General features: G+C 39.6%; 2 protein-coding genes across 3 annotated transcripts in view; both read right to left on the bottom strand.

The window, feature by feature from the left end:
• The window catches only part of Rap1a (RAP1A, member of RAS oncogene family), a 76,288-nt gene that overhangs the window by 14,195 nt on the left and 42,979 nt on the right, over positions 1–19,114 (bottom strand). Inside the window, exons 2-3 of one of the 2 annotated variants that reach the window (XM_032897559.1) lie at positions 5,551–5,633; positions 1,420–1,488 (exon numbers count right to left, since the gene is read on the bottom strand). In XM_032897559.1, coding sequence (XP_032753450.1) covers positions 1,420–1,488; positions 5,551–5,607 — 126 coding nt within the window. In that variant the 5' untranslated portion in view covers positions 5,608–5,633. The remainder of the gene's footprint in view (positions 1–1,419; positions 1,489–5,550; positions 5,634–19,114) is intronic. The other variant, XM_032897560.1, reaches the window with a different exon arrangement.
• Positions 15,920–18,114, bottom strand: LOC116896417 (60S ribosomal protein L21-like). The gene has a single exon (XM_032897561.1). It carries the CDS (start codon positions 16,433–16,435, stop codon positions 16,007–16,009), a length of 429 nt encoding a protein of 142 aa, XP_032753452.1. The 5' UTR covers positions 16,436–18,114; the 3' UTR covers positions 15,920–16,006.

Genomic DNA, 19,114 nt, shown 5'->3' with positions numbered 1-19,114 from the left:
ACACAAAAATATTATAAGAATGGGTGTTCAGTTTTAATCCCAGGTGCAGGAATGTGGGGCTGCTTTGGATTGTCCACAGCAGCTGACTAGGATCTGCCTCATGCTCTAGCAGAGGCATGGTTTTGTCAGCTGCAGAGTTTCTTCAAGTGTGTGATGTTTGGAATTCTGGGAACTTTTCAGAGGATACATAAATGCTAGGTCACCAAGAAGTGGTGTTGGTTGGTGGTTGTTTAGGGAGGCTGGTTGCAGTTTGTTAGTAACTGTGGTCAAAGAAGAAACAAAAGAAAAAAAATTAAAATCAGGGAACACCCCCCTCCCCTTTCCTTTTTCCTCTTTGTTTCTCTCCTATTCAGTGTTAAGGGGTAAAACTGGGGGTATAAAATAAAGGGTGGCAGACAAAACCACCCACAAAGTAGCAAAGACCAGCTACACCTCTCTGGTGAGATGTAGGTTTAATCTCTGGAAGGAGGGGTGACTGGCTCTTTTACAGTACTTTGTTACACGACCCTAACACTGGACACCTAAGCTTTTCATAGCTCTACCTAGTCTTATAACAGAACGTATTTTTGTCAAGACCAACTATTTTGCTTCTTTTAAAAATAATTTTAGTCTTTCCCTAAATTGACTCATTAATTAATTCCTCCTTCCCTCTCTACCCCCACCTACCTGTCCCCCTAATAAAGATAGTGTCTCTGTACACTAGGTTGCCCTTGAACTTGTGGAGCTCTCTCTGCCTGTTTCCTAGATGTTGGGATTAAATGTATGTACCACCATGCCTGCTCCAACTTCACTTTTTTTTAGAGAATTTTGGGTTCACCACAAAATTAGGGAAAAATAGAGATTTCCCACATTATCCACGCCTGTACTATATACAGCTTCCTCGTCTCTCTTATCAATTCCCTGAAGCAGAGTGGAAATTTGTCACAATCAATGAAGCTACAATGACACACAGTTTGTATTACAGTTGCTTTTAATATTGTATGTTCCACAGAATCTGAGAAACATGACAGGTGCTTCCATACAGTTTTTTAATACTTTTGATAGACTAAAAGGAAGTATCTAAATTTTCTATAAGCCAAGTAAAAAAAGTTAATGAATGACTCCAATCCAATAGTAGGTTTTGTTAATAAGCAGTAGTGAAAAATATGCCTATTACTCATTTGTAATATTTTTCTACTTAAATGTCCCACTGGGAAAATGTACACAGCAGACAGTGACAGCGCAGCAGGGCAGCGGCAGCACACATGAGTGCTCTCCTAAGCAGGATCCAGTGAGGCTTGTTTCAGCCTGGCTAAACTTCTAAAAACAGCACAGGCATATTTCTATTATTTCTCAAAACTATTTAAAAAAGCAATTCCATGACCAAGTTTGAAAGTTGTAAGCATTACTCCCACACGCGCACACAGTTTTGCATTTTACCTTTCTGTAGGAATCTTCTATCGTTGGGTCATATTTTTCAACAAAAATTCCCTGAACAAACTGAACTGTCTGAGAGGAGAAAACAAACAAACCAGAGTCAAAGACTTGAAAGAAAACCCAAATTGTTCCTAAGTATTATTTAACACTAAAAATTGTAAAGAATAAATGGAATTGTGTTGAAATTCTGGATAAACACAAACGCAAATCATCAGGATTATATCTAGTAAGAACGCACACATAAACTAAGAACACATCTGTTACAGAAAGAAATGGTCATGGTAAAAACTTGTCAATAGTGCTACTACACTGCATAACTGTGATCACATTACATCTTAAAAGACAGGGATACAGACAATATTACATAACTCATTAAAAAATATGTAACTTCCTGCCCGAAAGGAAAGAAACAAAGGTTCTAACTGTTTATATCTTTTAAACTGTAAGGAAGAATTAAGGAAATTTAATGTTACTGAATTATCTGTTTGCCTCAATTTTAGATTACAATCACATTTAGGTTTCACTTGTACCTAGAAATACTTCCGATTTGCCAGCTGAACTTACATCATCTTTCTGATTCTTAAAGGTTTATTTATTTATTGTATGTATATAAGTGTTTTATCTGCATGTACACCTGCATGCCAGGAACTGAACTCAGGACCTCTGGAACGCAGCCAGTGCTCTTAACCGCTGAGCCATCTCTCCTGCCCCATCTTTTTGATTCTTAAGTCTTACTCTTTCCAGTGGAAAGTATTACCTAGTCACAGAAAACAAGGGCTATCTAAGTAACACCAGGGAAAAAAAAGTGACTAGGTGGTGTATATATTTGAGTATACACAATATTTAGAATTTGAATTCAGAACAACTCATGGCTTCAAGGAATCAACTGCCCTTTGGGACGTTCGTCTGCAGTATACTGAATGAACGTATCTGAATGTATATTAGAAAGAACATTGTCACCCACTAAATGGCAAGTACAGATGGTAATCCTGAGATAGCCTAGGCTGTTTTAAAGGCCTATAAACAAAGGCAAATATGCAGATTAAGGTCATCTACAACATAAATTATTAAAGGGGCGTCAGTATATAATCACAGTAAAATATTTAATCATTCTCTCCCTCTTTTGATTCCTGTTTTGAGGATATAACCCAGGACCCCAGACATGCTAGGCAAACATTCTACCATGGTACTGTGTCTTTACTGTGTGTGTTCACACATGTGTGTAGAGACAAGAGGGCACTGGATATCCTACTCTATCACTCCTAGCCTTATTTCAACATATAGCTAAGGCGCATGCGCGCGCGCGCACACACACACACACACACACACACACACACACACACACACACACACACACACGCACACACACACGTACATGCTCATCATTGGGGTTACAGATGCCCACACCTAGGTATGAGTGCTGGGGAATTTATTTAAACATAGGTCTTCATATGTACACAGCAAGAGCTCTTCCCCACCAAGCCATCTATCTCCTCAGGTGCAGTCTTTTAATCCTCATTTTTATCAAGGGTTTAATCACTTTTTATTATGACATAACTTAGATAGGAAAAGGTCTAATATGGCTTTCAAACAAGTATAGCCTAGAGGAGAGGTTCTCAAAATATGGTCCAGGGTATGACATTCTTAAGGTGCATGAGGTCCCAACGCTAAGGTGCAGCGCCTTGCTCTTTACTTGTCCTGCACTGTTAGGAATGCTCAGGTACAGGTGGCATGGAGGCCTAAGCACAGCCCCCAAGCTGGACATTACTGGCACCTGTGAACACTAACAACCAAGTTTACTGGTTTAAATAACTGAAGTGTAGAAGACACTCGGCACCTCTGTTTTATGATGTGCAAGCTTTCATTGTTTCTCTCAATCTTGCTTCTCATTCCTCAAGGATATCTCACTCCTTTGTCTGTTTTCATTTTATTCCTATGATGCCCATATTGGTTCTGCTCCTCCTTCTCCCTCATGCCCTATCTTCTTTTCTACTGATCACCGTCTCCAAGATACGAACGTTCTCTACTACTTCCAATCCCCAAACCAAACAGAGAACTCCTTCTAACCCCGTATCCACTGAAGCTTCTCTCCTTTCTCTGTTCGCTCTCATACTCAGGCTGTAACTGTCCACATGGTGCTTCCATTTCCTCGGCTCTCATTTCCTCTTCAGCTCTACCCAGCATGGTTGTGGCAACATCCCCAGACCAAAGCTGTTCCTTTTATGATGTGCAACCATCTCCACACACCATTCCTCTTCCTCCCTTGACTTCTGAGCAGTCAAGCAGACACATCTATGTATTCAAACACAGTACAGAGACCATCTTCTATGCTGGATATTTCAATCCTATCCATCCTCAAACAGGTGATACCAATTCAGAACTCAGTCCTGAGCTGCTCTCCCTGGACAATTTTGTTTGCACCTATGGAATTCAATTTACTTCTTTATCCGATTACCACCCTTGTTTCCACCCACCCAATCTGTTTACAGCAACAGTCCATGTATTTCAGAAGTCCCTCTTCTCAGCATTTCTAACTTTTTAAAAGTCATTTCAATCTTATTTACATGTGTTTATGTTAATGTGTATGAGCCCACAGAAGCCAGAAGAGGGCACAGGTTCCTGCAGGGCTGGACTTAAAAGTGTTGAGAGCCAGTCAATCGGGGACTGATAACTGAACTTAAGTTCTCTTCAAGAACAGGATTTTCTCTTAAGTGTCCAGTCATCTCTCAAGCCTTGATACCTATAGCTTTTAGAAAAACCAATCATAAATGGTAGCCCAACTAGCACCTTTCTTCCCTATACATGCTCCATCTTAGATATCACAGTCAGTACATACAAAACACCATATACATACATACATACATACATACATACATACATACATACATACATACATACAATCTATCTTTTTAAAAAAGTCCAGAAAGAAATTGCTAGACTGAAAGTTACATGTAAAGCCAAGTGTGATAGTACACATTAATTCTAGCATTTGGGGAACTGAGGCAGGAGGATTACTAAGTTCAAAGCCAGCCTGGGCTAGCACTGAGATCCTTTTCTCCCCTGCCCCAAATTACATGCATTTGAAAACTCATTTCCATAGAGGTGTTAATTTATATTCCTAAAAGGCTAACAGTAATGGAATTCTCATGAAACTGAATATGACTGATACATTCATGGTAATTAATGTTGTATCGCAATCCCCCTTTAAACTCCTAAGGATACATTTGTGTACTTGAGCAATCAAGGATCTTGTAAGTATCAGACTTTGCACTTCTATTCCTTCACTCTCATGCCCTGCTCACCAGCCCAGCCTGAGTCTCAGGTCTACCTCCTCCTATTTAATTTTCAAGCATCCACATGTCTCTTCTTCACTGCCATGGCCTTATTCAAGAGCCTAAGCAACCTAGTGTACTTAACTAGTCCCCACCTTTCTCCCACTCTTCTAAAGGACAGAGTTTAAAGTCCACTTGTTAAGTAAAACACTCGGCCAACTCATCTGCTTCCTAGCACCCCCAAGAAACCCTACCCTGTTTCAGTCCTGTGAGCTCCCACCTTCCTGTACCTCATTTTCTCCCACTTACTAATGCCTAGCTAATCTGGCCTTTCCTGCAGCTCTCAAAGCTAAGGGCCATTTGCCAGTCTCTCCCTTAAAAGTCCGAATTTTTCTTTCAGAGCATCAAGTAATTCTTTAATTGTGCGTGATTACATCTGCTTTTCTACTATATTGTGAGCTCCATGAAGGACTTTTATCTGCTGTTGTGACCCCAGAAGCTGGCATATTACCTCATATATGCAAAAAGTAACTCTCAGTCCATGCAAGCTTGGAGTCAGGCAAAGGAGAATCTACTCTGAGATAATCTATAACACTTTTCCCCAATGGAATATAAATTTTCCTGACAATAAAAATTATGTTCCACTTTGAGTCACAGATATTGGTGGCCAATAAGTAGCTGGCATAGAAAAGTGTAAGTGACCTGCCAGTCAAAAGCTATATACATCTTTGGCTACAAATAGCAGGTTTATAAAGAACAAAGCCTCTTTTTTCCTTACTGACTAGAAGCAGGAAAGCAAGCCAAAGTCCACATTCTATATATTAGTTAATATTGATGATCTATAGCTGGGTGGTTAACTTACCAGAGCAGACTTTCCCACGCCTCCTGAACCAAGGACCACTAGCTTGTACTCACGCATGATGTGGTCTGTTTAAATATTGACAACTGAAAAACAAAATATAAAAATAAAAACTCACAAACTTACAAAATAACTTAAAAATGTAGCATCAAACACAGGGTTTTGCTTTTTAATTTTTTCCATTAACATTATCTAGTCAAAACAGAGGCAACTGTGCAAAAATCATACAGTTTTCAATGACGACTTCATAGGACCAGTCCCAGACTCTTATTTACTGAAGATGATCAATGACTAGGTATCAGTCATTAAGCCTGTTCATATTACTTTGAAAAGTGTTCAGAAAACAGGAAATTAAAATCAACTATAACCATGACCCTACTTATTTGCAAAGCTATAATCTGGAGAAGCACATGAGCTTTAACATAGTCAACATGTTACTTTACTTGTCCAAAGCATATAGTACTTCTGTAATGTTTTAGTCATTGTTATTTTATAGCTGAATGGTATAAAATGTCAGCTTGAAAATTCTTAGGATATAAATAGTAGGTGAAAAGACGTTGTTAACATGTATCAGCAGGGATTAGTAAGCACTACCCACGATCCAAAGAGCTGCAAAGAATAAACAGATTATAAGCTTATCTTACAAAGTAAAAGCCAGAAAATAATTTCCAATGGTAATTATGGAGCAACAAAGGTAAGACTTTCTACTCTATAGAAAACTGCTAGAACACTGGGGAAAACAAGATAATTATTTTAGACAGTAGAAAATAAACAGTGAGGATGGAAATGTGTAGATAAGAAAGACTAACATGCTCACAACTCCTTGGCTTTCTATCCGAAGTTACTTTTCAGGCTGTGCTACAGGGAGAAAGAGTTCAGGCAGCTTTGAAAATACACCAAAGGAAAGGGAGCTAGGCTCTGACTATCCAGGAATCTCCAGAGGAATCACTTGAGTTTGGGACCAATAGAAAGTCAAGCTCTCAGTCAGTGACTAACCAGGGAGTGGATAGGTACTTGTCAATATACCCAGTTCTCTGGTCTAGATGCATGTTCTATACAGACACTGTTTTTTCAGCATGACTAAATTCCATGTACTATCAAGAGCAATTCACTTGAAAATACACTTCTTAGAAATGTACCAAAAGGACTACCACGCACGGAGACTGAACTATATGAGATAAGGCAAAGAACATAGTATGAGAGAAAAGAATATATGTTGCTGCAGTCTCAGGGTTTACATGGTGATAAGAAATAGCATTGCGGGGTTGGGGATTTAGCTCAGTGGTAGAGGGCTTGCCTAGGAAGCGCAAGGCCCTGGGTTCGGTCCCCAGCTCCAAAAAAAGAACCAAGGGGGGAAAAAAAAAAAAAAGAAATAGCATTGCTTCTTGGTGAAACAGCAGGCATCCACTAGACACCTCAAAAATTTTATACATTGGCAGAAAAACCTAACAACCTCCTTAGTGATAGTCTACATGTTTTTCAATATAGGGCTGAAAACCAAAATCAAAATGAAACCAAACCAAAAACAACACCACCACCACCACCACCACCACCACCACCACCACCACCACCACCACCACCACCACCACCACCACCACACTATGGCTGGTGAGATAGTTTACACCTTTAATCCCAGCACTCAAGTGCAGATCTCTGTGAGTTTGAGGCCAGCCTGATCTACATAGTGAACTTGATATCAGCCAGCGTTACATAGTAAAAGCCTGCCACACAAAGAAAAAAGTTATGGAATGTGAAGCTGGGCATAGACTTGTGCTTGCTAAAGGCACCTGTCCTATTAGAGTTTACCTTTTACCTAGATATCTAAAGAGAAAAGAGTTGTTTGTTTGTTTGTTTTAAACTCATGGGTGTTCTGCTAGCTTGCATGCCTGTGCACCAAATGTGTGTCTTGTGCTCACAGAGGCTAGAAGAAAGCACCAGATCCCCTGAAACTGGAGTTATAGATATTTGAATCAAATCTGCGTCATCTTCAAGAGCAGCCAGTGCTTTTAACCTCTGAGCATCTCTCCAGCCCTGACACAGTGATTTTTCTTCATGTTATTATGGTTACATTTATATTTACATAACATGGGCTGACGAACATGAGTAGTTCCGTGAGACCTGATGAAGACCTCTACGGTGGCCTTAGACTGAGAAGGGGACTGTGCTCTTTTGAAGGTTCAGGACTCTAACTGATGAGAGGTGATTGATAAGGAGAAAGAAGAAAGACAAACGTAATTCCTAGGTGTCTACTTTGAGCAAAAAAGTGGCTGTTAGGGCACCTGCAAATGAAGCAGGTTCGTTGCTTGAGGAAATTTGAAATTTCTGTGGGAAAAGCACATAACAGAATTTGATAGCTATTTTTAAAACTCAAGTTTGAAAGGGCCCAGAAAATGGTAGCAATTCGAAGCACAGCAGTATTCGAAATCGACTGAGGAACATTCAGTGAAAGAGAGGAAAGCTAAGAGGAGGACTTGAAAGTAACTACATGTTATCAGAGACATGAGAATCAGGTGGGGTCTGGTAAGCTTTTGCTTGACAAACTTGTGTAGGTGTCCTACCTATGTATTAGGTGGTTCTCTCACTTACATGAGAATAATGCTGATGCTGGCATACAAGAGCATCATACTGCTTCCTGCACAAAGACTGTTCCGTCCTTACCCAGGCCTCTCAGGGGACTGCAACCATTATGTGAACTCTAATCAGTACTCTAGTTCAAGTATGTATCTCTCATGAAGTAGTCACAATACAGCAAACAGTAAGCTTGTTTATATTCCCCAAATGCTTCCAAATTTTCTAGGGGAACGGGAATTAGGGAAAGAATTCAGAGATGATCAATTTACCTGGGTCAATTTTCCAATAACAGAATATTTAGTCTCTGTTCCTTAACAAAATGGTTACTATATCCAACTTTCAAAGTCTCTTTTCACATACTGTATGTACATAACATGGATTGTGAATATGCACACATAGAAGCACATCTATAAAAATAATTAATAGCTTGTACAGCAAGCACATACATAGAAATATCAGTAGGAGTAACTGGAGTTCATCTTTCCCTCCTTAAGGGAGTTACTGCTAACACATCATTGCCAAGTAAGGAAATAATCTATCTTCCAAGCAACTGTCTTTGTGGAGACCTCCTGTGTCCTGAGCTCCCAACAAACAGCAGAAAGCACCTGACTTTGGCTGAGACTGCTGGCTGACAAGTGACAGACACAGCACTCTAGTAAAAGTTTTAAGTCAACATTGACTTTTTTTTTTAAAGAATACACACACACACATACACACACACACACACACACACACACACACACACACACACACACACACACACACACACACACACAGTAGCTGTTTTCAGACACACCAGAATTAGGCATCAGATCCCATTACAGATGGTTGTGAGCCACCATGTGTTTGCTGGACCTCTGGAAGAGCAGTCAGTGCTCCTTTTTTTTTTTTAAACATTTATTTATTATGTATACATCATACAGATTTCTGCTTGAGTGTATTCCTGCAGGCCAAAAGAGGGCACCAGATCTGATTACAGATGGTTATGATCCACGATGTGGTTGCTGGGAATTGAACTCAGGACCTCTGGAAGAGCAGACAGTGCTCTTAACCTCTGAGCCATCTCTCCAGCCCCCAGTCAGTGCTCTTAACTGCTAAGCCATCTCTCCAGCCCCAACTTTGACTTCTTAATGTTATGATTCAAGTTCTAAATTTTTTTTCTTCACTCTTCCTTCCACAAAATTAGTTTTAAAAGTAGCATAATTTGCTTGTCTCTACAAAGCAAATAAATCCTAAATTAGTTTCCTGTGTTTTAAAAATGCATAAACTAAAGAACTATAGACAAAAGTTTTCCCTGCAAATTGAACCTAAAATTCATGGGTTGGAGAGATGGCTCAGTGGTTAAGACCACTGACTGCTCTTCCAGATGTTCTGAGTTCAAATCCCAGCAACTACATGGTGGCTCGCAACCATCTTTAATGAGATCTGATATCCGTTTCTGGTGTGTCTGGAGACAGCTACATGAACTTATATATAATAAATAAATACATACATACATATTTAAAAATATATAAAGGAAACTAAGTATTTGACTAGGATGAGAAATTAGACATTTGAACTAAACTGTAACAGTAGGAACCCCAAAGGTGCTGTCCTAGCAACGGCCTTTATCTGTAACCTTATTCACTCACTCATTCATCGACAGTCTCACTATGCAGTCTTGGCAGACATGGTCCAAGTTATGTAGACAAGGTTAGCCTTCAACACAGAGATCTGCCTGCTTCTGCCTCTGGATTCCTGAGATTAAAAATGTGTGCCACCATATTCCACCACATGCTTAAATATTTCCTGAGAGCAACAATATCATTTATTTATTCATTTTTGAGACATGGTTTCTCCATTATGTAGCCCTGGCTGCCCTGAAACTCATTATGTAGACCAATTGTTCTCAAACTCAGAGATCCATCTGCTTCAGTCTTCCAGCTGCTGTGATTAAAGGTGTGCACTACCATGTCCAAGCCATTATTTTAAAGCAAAGACTGGAGCTTACTGGTTGAACACGTGACATGCAGCTCTTTATTGGCTTTTCAGCACTGTAAAACAGACAGAACGAAACTCTGGCAAGTGGCCACAACATGTTTTAGGGAGGAGGAAATGGAAACAAAAATCATGACAAGATTTAACTTTCTAAAACAAACAACCATCTTAACACTGCAGGTTTCTGATATGAAACTGTGTGGTAACTATTACCTCATTGAAAGCATTCATCTTGAAGCCCTCCTCTCTACACTGCAGTTTCTAATACTCTCCAGACTAGTACACCAGGGGAAGGGAGTGCATATACAGAGCCATGTGGTGGAAGAGGAGGAGTGGGTCTCAGAACTGTTCTCATGCTCACCATGTACCAAAATCCAGATGCTCAAGTCCCTTACATAATACAATATCTGCACGTAAACTACATATACCCTCCTATATACTTTAAATCATTTCTAGATTACTTTTTTATTCAAAGCTGATTGAAGCCCTGAGTACAAAACCTAAGAGTATAGCATGTCAAATGTATTTCATCAAACTATATATCCTAAACAAACAAACAAACAACCCTGCTCCAGTTTATCAGAAGAAATACTAATATATCTGGAGGACTAAACAAAAAGGGTAGAAATGTTAGAGCAGAACATAAGAGAAAAATTAACTGCAACTGACTACTGTTAAACACTTATATCTGTTAATACTTTTAACCCACACAACATTCTTAGTATCTCCAATTTTATCCCAATTATCCTCATTTTTTAAAACAGATTTAATTTTATTTTCTGTGTAAGGATGTTTTGCCTTCCTGTGTGTCTGAGCACTATATACATGCAGTATCCAAGGAAACCAGAAGAGGGGAATAGATCCCTGGAGCAGGGGTTATAAGCAAGTGTATTATCTTTAGTTTTACAGATGAGTCAGAGACGCTAACATTAAGCAAGCTCACAACAGGTGGAGGGGTGATTTCATTTAGATGAGAAAAGATAACCACAGATCTGAGAGAACTATTTCAGAGACAAAAACGTTTAAGAGAATAACAAAACCTAAAGAAACAATTGATAGACCCTGTGAGGATATTTAAAGACGTTTTGGGGTTATACTGTTTATAAAAAGATCTATTAGAGATTTACAAACACATGATTATCTCTATAAAAAGGTGGTAGATAGGACGAAGACAAAGGCATGGTTTAAAATAAAAGCAAGCTGCTCAGTCTATAACCGAGACCGGAGTGAAGAAGAAAAGCAGAGACAGGGAACATACATTGAGTGAGTTCTGTGATTTGAGTGTCTGCCGATCTCATTGTTGGAAACGTAATCCCCAAAGTTGACTCTTAAGAGTATAATATTTGAGAAGTGGGACTGAATCATGAAGGCTTTGATCATTAACAAAGAATCACCAATAGTCTGAGGACTGGCTTTGTTATATAAAGGTTTTCCTTTTGCTTGGGAAAAAAAAAGTAATAATGAGTATTTCTCTATATACATGGAAAAATTTCAAGTTTAAATAACTATGGAAAATAAAATGTCAACCAACTAGATGAATATACTTTTGAAATCACTAGGAAAGGTACCAAGGCTTAATAGAAAGTAGGTGCTGCACAAGCAAAAGGACCTGAGCTTAGATTCCCAGAGCACACAAGTAAAAAGCCAAATACAATGGTGAGGGTCTGGTGGTGCATACCTGTAACTCCAGGACTGGTGAGGCAGGGACAGGTGAAGGGGAGTTGTGGTGGGGGATAAGTGGCAAATTCTAAGGGCTGCTTGGCCAACCAGTTCTACAAAAACAGTGAATTCCAAGTCCCCTCTATATAAGGTGAAGAACAATAAACAGACATCTGACATCAACTTTTAACTTTAACATATATAGGCACACTTGCACCCTACACACACCCATATCTACCCCATAAATTAACACACACACACACACACACACACACACACACACACACACACACACACACACACGGTGGCAAAGGAGAGAGGGGGGGGAGGGAGAGAGGGAGGGAGGGAGGGAGGGAGGGAGGGAGGGACGCATGCACACACACATCATTAAACAAGACTCAGTAACTGAAAATTCAACAGTGTTAGGTCCAAATCAGGCCCCCAAAATGACAAAGGTAGTGACAGTATCCTGAATGAAAGGATTCTGACAGGTAAGCAGGATTGTTATACTGGGTAAACAGAAGCTTTCCTCAGAAATCTCTGTAAGGCAGCTTTCTATTTACTAGGAAAACCATGACCTCCTTTATCTGCCCACAATGGTCAACTACTTCAGACAACATTATTCATCAGCTCAAAGATTCCCCCCACCCTGCTAACTACCATAAAAACCCACTTGCTTTCCAGCAAACCATTATTCTCAGAGGCAGACTGGCAGTTTGCTCCCCAATTAAACCTTTCTTTCTACCTACCTAGTGGTCCAGTTCGGTGATTTCACTGCACCCTCACAAACAATAAGAGAGTGGTAAGCAAAAATATTAAGAACAGTGAAAAAAATGTCAGTTATCACACACAACACAATGAAAAGAAACCCTGACCCCAGCCAACGCTGACAAATACAAAACCTAGGAAATAATACACTTAACTTAGATGTGGTGAATAAAGAACTGGTTTGGGTTGGGATTTTTTTTGTTTTTGTTTTTGTTTTGTTTTTGTATTTTCCTGCTTAAATATTAAAACATAGAACCTCTTTAATCACAAGCCTCCTTCAAACACTACTGCATGCAAATTCCCACTCTACTTCTGGGCAACTGAGCTGTTAGAAGTTCTTTCTCCATTGCTCTGGGTCTTGTGGTGGCCACTAGCTGGCTTCAGTTCTGTCCACTGCTATAAATACAACAAAGAGAATTCCTCCTCCATTTCTAGACTTCAAGCATTTGAACAGGGATATTTTTTCTTTCTTTTTTTTTTCTCTCTCAACCTCTATATGTAATCATCTGCACTCAGCAGTTTTCTTTTAAAACACGTTTCTGTTGCTGCTCTGGTTTCTTCTGTAAAGGCTTCTGTCTCTCCCGCTCCTTTTACACACTTTGTGCCTAGGATATGGCTTGATGGCAGGGTAATTTGCATACTATTCACAAAATACTGGGTTCAATACCTGGCAGCACTATACAAACAAAAACCAAGCCACCTCAAAACTATTCCATGGTTGCTTAATACTATTGGAAGTTACCAGCTTTACCAAAAAAGGAGATCACTATTACCTCAATGCATAATTAAGTCACTTTAGTATTTTCCTCTATATTGGAGACGGTGTCTTCATTTTTGGTTTTAGATATTATAATAAAAGTACCTATCTGCAAAGTGCTACAGGTTAAGAGTCCCTCCTCCAAGTATCTGGGCACAGTGGTGCTTCAGACTCTGGACTGTGGGTCTGCACCTGTGGACTCTGGAGCTCTGCTACTCAGTCCTCCTAACAAAACTGGCCCGGGAGGACATCAGCGCCTGTCTTCTGCAAGCTGTTAGGTTGAGAGTAGAGTCTATACTATAAGGACAGTGACTGTGCCTAGGTTTTTGTTTTACTGTTGCTATTAGATTTTTGTTGTGGTTTTTAAGGGAAAAAGCATTACATTATGACTCATTCCTAGTGTCAACACTTTGGTCCAGGTATAGAACTCTTAGTAGTTTCCAACAATTCTTGGATTCAAAGCTTTTCTGTGCATTTTCCTTACATACATATTAGCTAGAAACACAAATTACATTGTTTTAAAGAAATTTATCCATCTATATAATCTAAATAAATCTTTGTCAAAAACTTTAATAAGAGACTGGGTGTGGTGGCATATATCTTTAGTCCCAACAATTAGAGGCAGAGGAATTTGGATTAGAAGCCACTTGGTCTACATAACCAGTTGCAGGTCAGCCAAGGTGAGATCCTGCCAAACAGACAAACACCATTTGAAGGTGGTTAATTCATTGTTTAAATCCTTAGAATTTTCTAAATATTCAAGTTACAGATTTCCAAAGGTAACAGTAAAATTTCCGTTGAGTTTGACAAGTGGTCTTGAAAGCTTTAATATATTATTGTGACAATAAAATAATTTATCATTGAATTTATTCACTAACCAACAAAATGGAATTGTGATAGTTAATCTTGGTTGTCAACTTGATTGGGTTCGTAATCAACTAAGAGACATACCACTGGGTAGGTTAAGGTTAATTTCCTAGAAGGATTAAGTAAGGGAGGAATCCTCCTTCCCATGAAGTGGACAGTACCTGCCAGCAGGGGCTCAGATGTACGGAGGTTCAAATGGTTGCTTCTTACCTGCTCCCTTTGCCCCTCGCTGGCCGGTACACAGACTGCCACTGCCACCTTGCACTGGCATTGGAACTCAGCCTCTTGGACTTCTACATGCACTGAAGACCAGGGGCTCTTCAGGAATCTTCTAGGCCTTCATGACAAGTTGGGTCAACCCTTCTAGATTGATCAGCTATAAGGCTCTCGCCCTCTCCAATACCTAAACAGACATAGCTGGACTGCATACCATGTATCATACAAACCAATCTAGTCAGTCTCTTTTGTAGTATATATTCTTCTACTAGTTTTATTCCTCTAAAGACTCCTAATACAATTTCAATCTCTCTCTTTCTCTCATATTTTTGTCCACCACATTTTTTTTATTGATGTATTTATTCTTTTCAACCCACTGAGTGTAGTTAGGACTGGTTATAGGGGTACAGGAGAAGGCTACACCACTGAAGAAAGTCTCCCCTTCCTCAGCAAACATGAACTGGCTAGAGTGTTCATGATTGTTTTGCTCTGTAGTGTAGGCTGACCTACTCATAGCAATTCTTCTCCTCCAGTACCCAAATGCTGAGGTTATAGGATATGCCACCATGTTTGGCCCCTTCTCTAATAATGCACTCCTCATCAAGCATCGAGGAGTATTTATCTCTGCATCTTACCTTCTGTGATCTTTTCTTAGGATATCCAGTTTTTGTTTTAAAGGCTTTGCTGCTCCTCATTACCACTACTGTTGGAAGACACTTCAGCTTTAGTAGATGAGCCCTCAGTACACTGCCTATTGCCTGGGTTTCTATTTTCCTTTCACTAAGTCAGCTGCTGTAATGGCAGTTCTTTGGAAAGTTTCCCCCTCTGGCTATTCTGACTGTGGTTTTAACTGAGTGTTTAGGCTTAGATCTCTATTTAGCTTGCTTAGGATCTAATGTCTTCAACTGGTGTCTATTTAGTACTTTGGAAATATGAACTTAATCTCCTTAAATATTATCTCTATTTGATTTTCCTCTTACCTGGAATTCTGATCAGACAACTGCTAAACCTCTCCCTGTATTAGGATGGAGACTAAGCTGCTCTAATGAGAGCATCTATCATCTAAGGGACTACTCAAGCCTCCCACCCCCACTCACACAGTCCAGGGCTTCTTTAGCAGGTTAGAAATACGTGAACCGAACTTTTATATCTTATTGTGTCATCCTCAAAGCACTACTTTCATACAACCCTTAACCCCCCACAATAGCTCACCAACCACATTACATTCTTTTCATCCACGGGATGGAAGACAAGAAAAGAAAGTAATACTCTTTCTCCTTATTCATGACCTAGAAGTTGCACAGTTTTGCACTTGTATCCCAATTGCTCAGAGCTTATCATAAGGACAGAATTCACTTGTTAGAAGGCAATGGCAGGGAAGTGCTGGCTAGACAGCAAAGCATTCAGTCAGCACACCCACCACCCATTACTAGAGGGACAAGCATCAGGAAAAGCATTTTTTCTGCCATAATTTCAAATATTTTCTTACATTTTTCTATCCTTGTCTTTTTCAGTTAACCTATTTTTTTTCTTTTTTCTTTTTTTTAAGGAAAAGACTTTGCAGTCCAGGTTCTTTATTTCCTTTGTGTCCATTAGGCCATGAATCCGAATGGCATGGGCTCCAGCAGCTCAGGCTCCTTCCCGTTAGTCCTCACAAAGTGGGCTTCTCTGAGTGGCGTAGGCTGGCGCTTCAGCTGAACCCAGGTGCCCTTCTCTTAGGCTTCCTTTTTCTTCTGATCGTTCTCCTTCACCCACTTCAGGAAGCTGTCTGCTCTTTGAGTGCTTGATTTGCTCAATCCGCACATTGATCCTCTTGGCCAGAATCTTGCCTTTAACTTGCTTGTTTACAATGATGCCCATGGCATACTGGGTGACATTGTAGACTCTTCTGGTTTTGTCGTGGTAACACTTATGGGGCATTCCTTTTTGAACAGTGCCCATTCCCTTGATGTCTACAATATCACCCTTCTTGTAGATTCGCATGTATGTGGCCAAAGGAGCGACTCCATGTTTCCTAAAAGGTCTAGAGAACATAAACCGAGTACCTTTCCTCTTTCCTTTAGTGTTCATCATTTTGGCAAGTTACTGGAAGATGGCTGCCCCGGCGGAAAGCAGTTAACCTATTTTTCAGATCAGTTCCTTGCTCACTAGTTTGAGTGTAAATTGTCCATTTAAACTTATTTTTATTTATACAAATATATTTTTATATAACAAATGTATATATCTATGAACACATATTTAGTTTCTAAATTGTTTTCCCTTCAACGCTAATAGCAATACTTCATCATCTCATTTTCTTGTTCTTATGTAGCACAGTGAAACAGTTAAAAACAGCTAGAAACACTGTCTCATCTACTAACCTTGCCCATATTACTTCCTCATTTTGTGCTTTAGTTATTCACCTATAAGTGGTCACTGTTTCACAGTTGTGAGAACTGACTGAATTAATATGTATTAAGGATTAGAATATTGAGAGATTCACAGAAAGTTCTACAATACTAAGTATCATAATGCTGCCATTCTGATATTTTAATTTAAAATTTCCTAAACATGCTGGTCTACATATAAAAATGATAAGGTATAAAGTCAGTGGGAGGATCCAATTGAGCCATCTGTTGTTGTGGTTGGTCCTTGTTTTCAGTATCTTTTTTCTTTTTTCTTTTTGAGGAATTTTTTTTAAACTATGACATGCATTTGCTTCTGTCAAGGGCTATCTCTGGCTGGAATTACTGTAAACCATATTTCATTTTTATCTTACAACTATTCACAAACTGACGTAGAGATGTAAATCTCACAGAGATAAGGTTATAACTATAAAATGTCAGGGAGTAACTGCTCCCCTCCCAACCTCCCCCACCACTTCAACTCATTTCATTTTCCTTGTAGTTGTCTAGGGTTGGGGGGGCCACATAGACACACATGATGAGCTATTTTTCCTAACAGGCTGAGTTAGTGTCCTAATTGTATGTCTCCAAGACAATGTAACCAACCTCAAGAGTTTAGTAATGGACCTCATGACAGAAATAGGTTGTGGTAGTTGTTCTAGCTTTCACTTCCTAAGCCTGTACAGAGCCATGTCCGCTAAAACACCCACCCTGGGGCTGAGGGTGAGGCTGGGGCTGGGGCTGGGGCTTTAGCTCAAAGGTAGAACGCTTATGTAGCATGTGCCTAGATCAATCCATACCACCACAAAAACAAACAAACAAAAGGTAATAATAAATTTTAAAACAGTTCCAGCTCTTAGATACATGAAAACTACAGTATTTTCTGCCTTTTAAAGTTATTTTCATCTGGGGGAATAAAGGAACGTAGCTTATCATTTAAACATGAGTCCCTAAACTTTCCCTTCAGAACCTCTTTAAGTATCTCTAGGTGGTAGCCAACTAAAAGCATGCACGCTTGCTTCCTGTTGGCAAACGCTGCAACAAGACCCTCTGGGACTTCTCAAACCTAAAACGAGAATGGTAAGTTTTCTTGGTGAGGAATATACAACTAGAAGAATTGCATCCCTTTGCAAAGAATGTGTTGTAGATGTCTAATTTCAGTTCTAAGTAGTTTGTTTAGGATTACAGTTATAAAAATCTATCTTTGCTTACAAATTCTATGTGGTCAACATACAAGAATCTATATCTAATGAAAATTCCTTTGTAATATTCTGAAGATGAAACTATGCATAGTTGATATTATGAAATACCATCCTAACGCGATAATTTCATCACGAAGCAGTGCTTTTGCATTTTGTGTCACTTTAAAAAAAAAAACAAAAAACAAAAAAACTTTTGTCAATTCACACCTAACACCGTGGAGTTTGGGGCATTTTCATCCCCTATCACCCTCCCCCCTGCTGATGCCCTTCTTCCCAATAACTCTTCTTCCTATGTTAATGCCTTTATTGGGGGTGGGGGGTAAGCCAGAATTTAATTAGGATTGCTTACACAAAAAGCAGTTATTTACTGAGACAGGAGCAACTACCCACTCCTACTGAGGAAAAAGACAGCCCTTCCTTCAGTACCTATCAACCATCCATAGGCCCTTAGTGAGAGGTGGTCCAAAGAGCCCTTCCTGCATACATGAGAAGCAGTGATGAGCCGACTCTGGCAGTCAACCATACAGAGTCCAGGTGATGACACTGCAATGAGGTAATGGATACAGTGACCAAGTCGTGTCCAGAAGAACTGGCTCTTACATTCTTCCTGCTCCCTCCCTCTTCTGCTGTGCCACTCCCTTTTTAAAGGTAATAAGGGAAAAAGACAGCAATGCTAGAATTACCTGGATCAAGAATTGGTTACCCTCCAGTTATAGAACCTATCTACTTAATTTTTCTTCTAAGACATAGTCTTAAACAACCATTATTGTTCTTTTAGGACTTCTGAAGCTGCCTCATAACTAGGTCATTGTTGCTTAATCTCCACAGCATATTGGCTCTACACTGAAACCAGAATGATCTTTTCAGGATATATGTGTGTGTGCATGCATCTTACCATGGTCATTGTTTTAAGATTGTCAACTTGACATAGCTTAGAGCATTTCAGTGGAAAGCCTCCATTGAGGAATGACCTATATTGTCTGGCCTGTGGCCATGCCTGTGCTGTAGTGTTTTATTAATTGATGCCCAGCCCATTGTGAGTAGCACTATTCCTGGACAAGTAGCTAAGCATGCCCCTGTGAGCAATCCAGCAGCATTTCTCTGCAGTAAGTCACTTGGCTGTGAGTTTTCTGGTTGAAGGCAATGATGCCATGAGTAGTAAGGTG

This window comes from Rattus rattus, chromosome 3, assembly GCF_011064425.1.
Source record: "Rattus rattus isolate New Zealand chromosome 3, Rrattus_CSIRO_v1, whole genome shotgun sequence".
In the NCBI taxonomy this organism is placed as follows: domain Eukaryota; kingdom Metazoa; phylum Chordata; class Mammalia; order Rodentia; family Muridae; genus Rattus; species Rattus rattus.
Note: the sequence above shows the minus strand (reverse complement) of the source record. Positions and strands in the feature narration are given on the sequence as shown.

Bases quoted from the DNA above. Each gene is read 5' to 3' on its own strand.
- LOC116896417 (XM_032897561.1), bottom strand. From the start codon at position 16,435: ATGATGAACACTAAAGGAAAGAGGAAAGGTACTCGGTTTATGTTCTCT.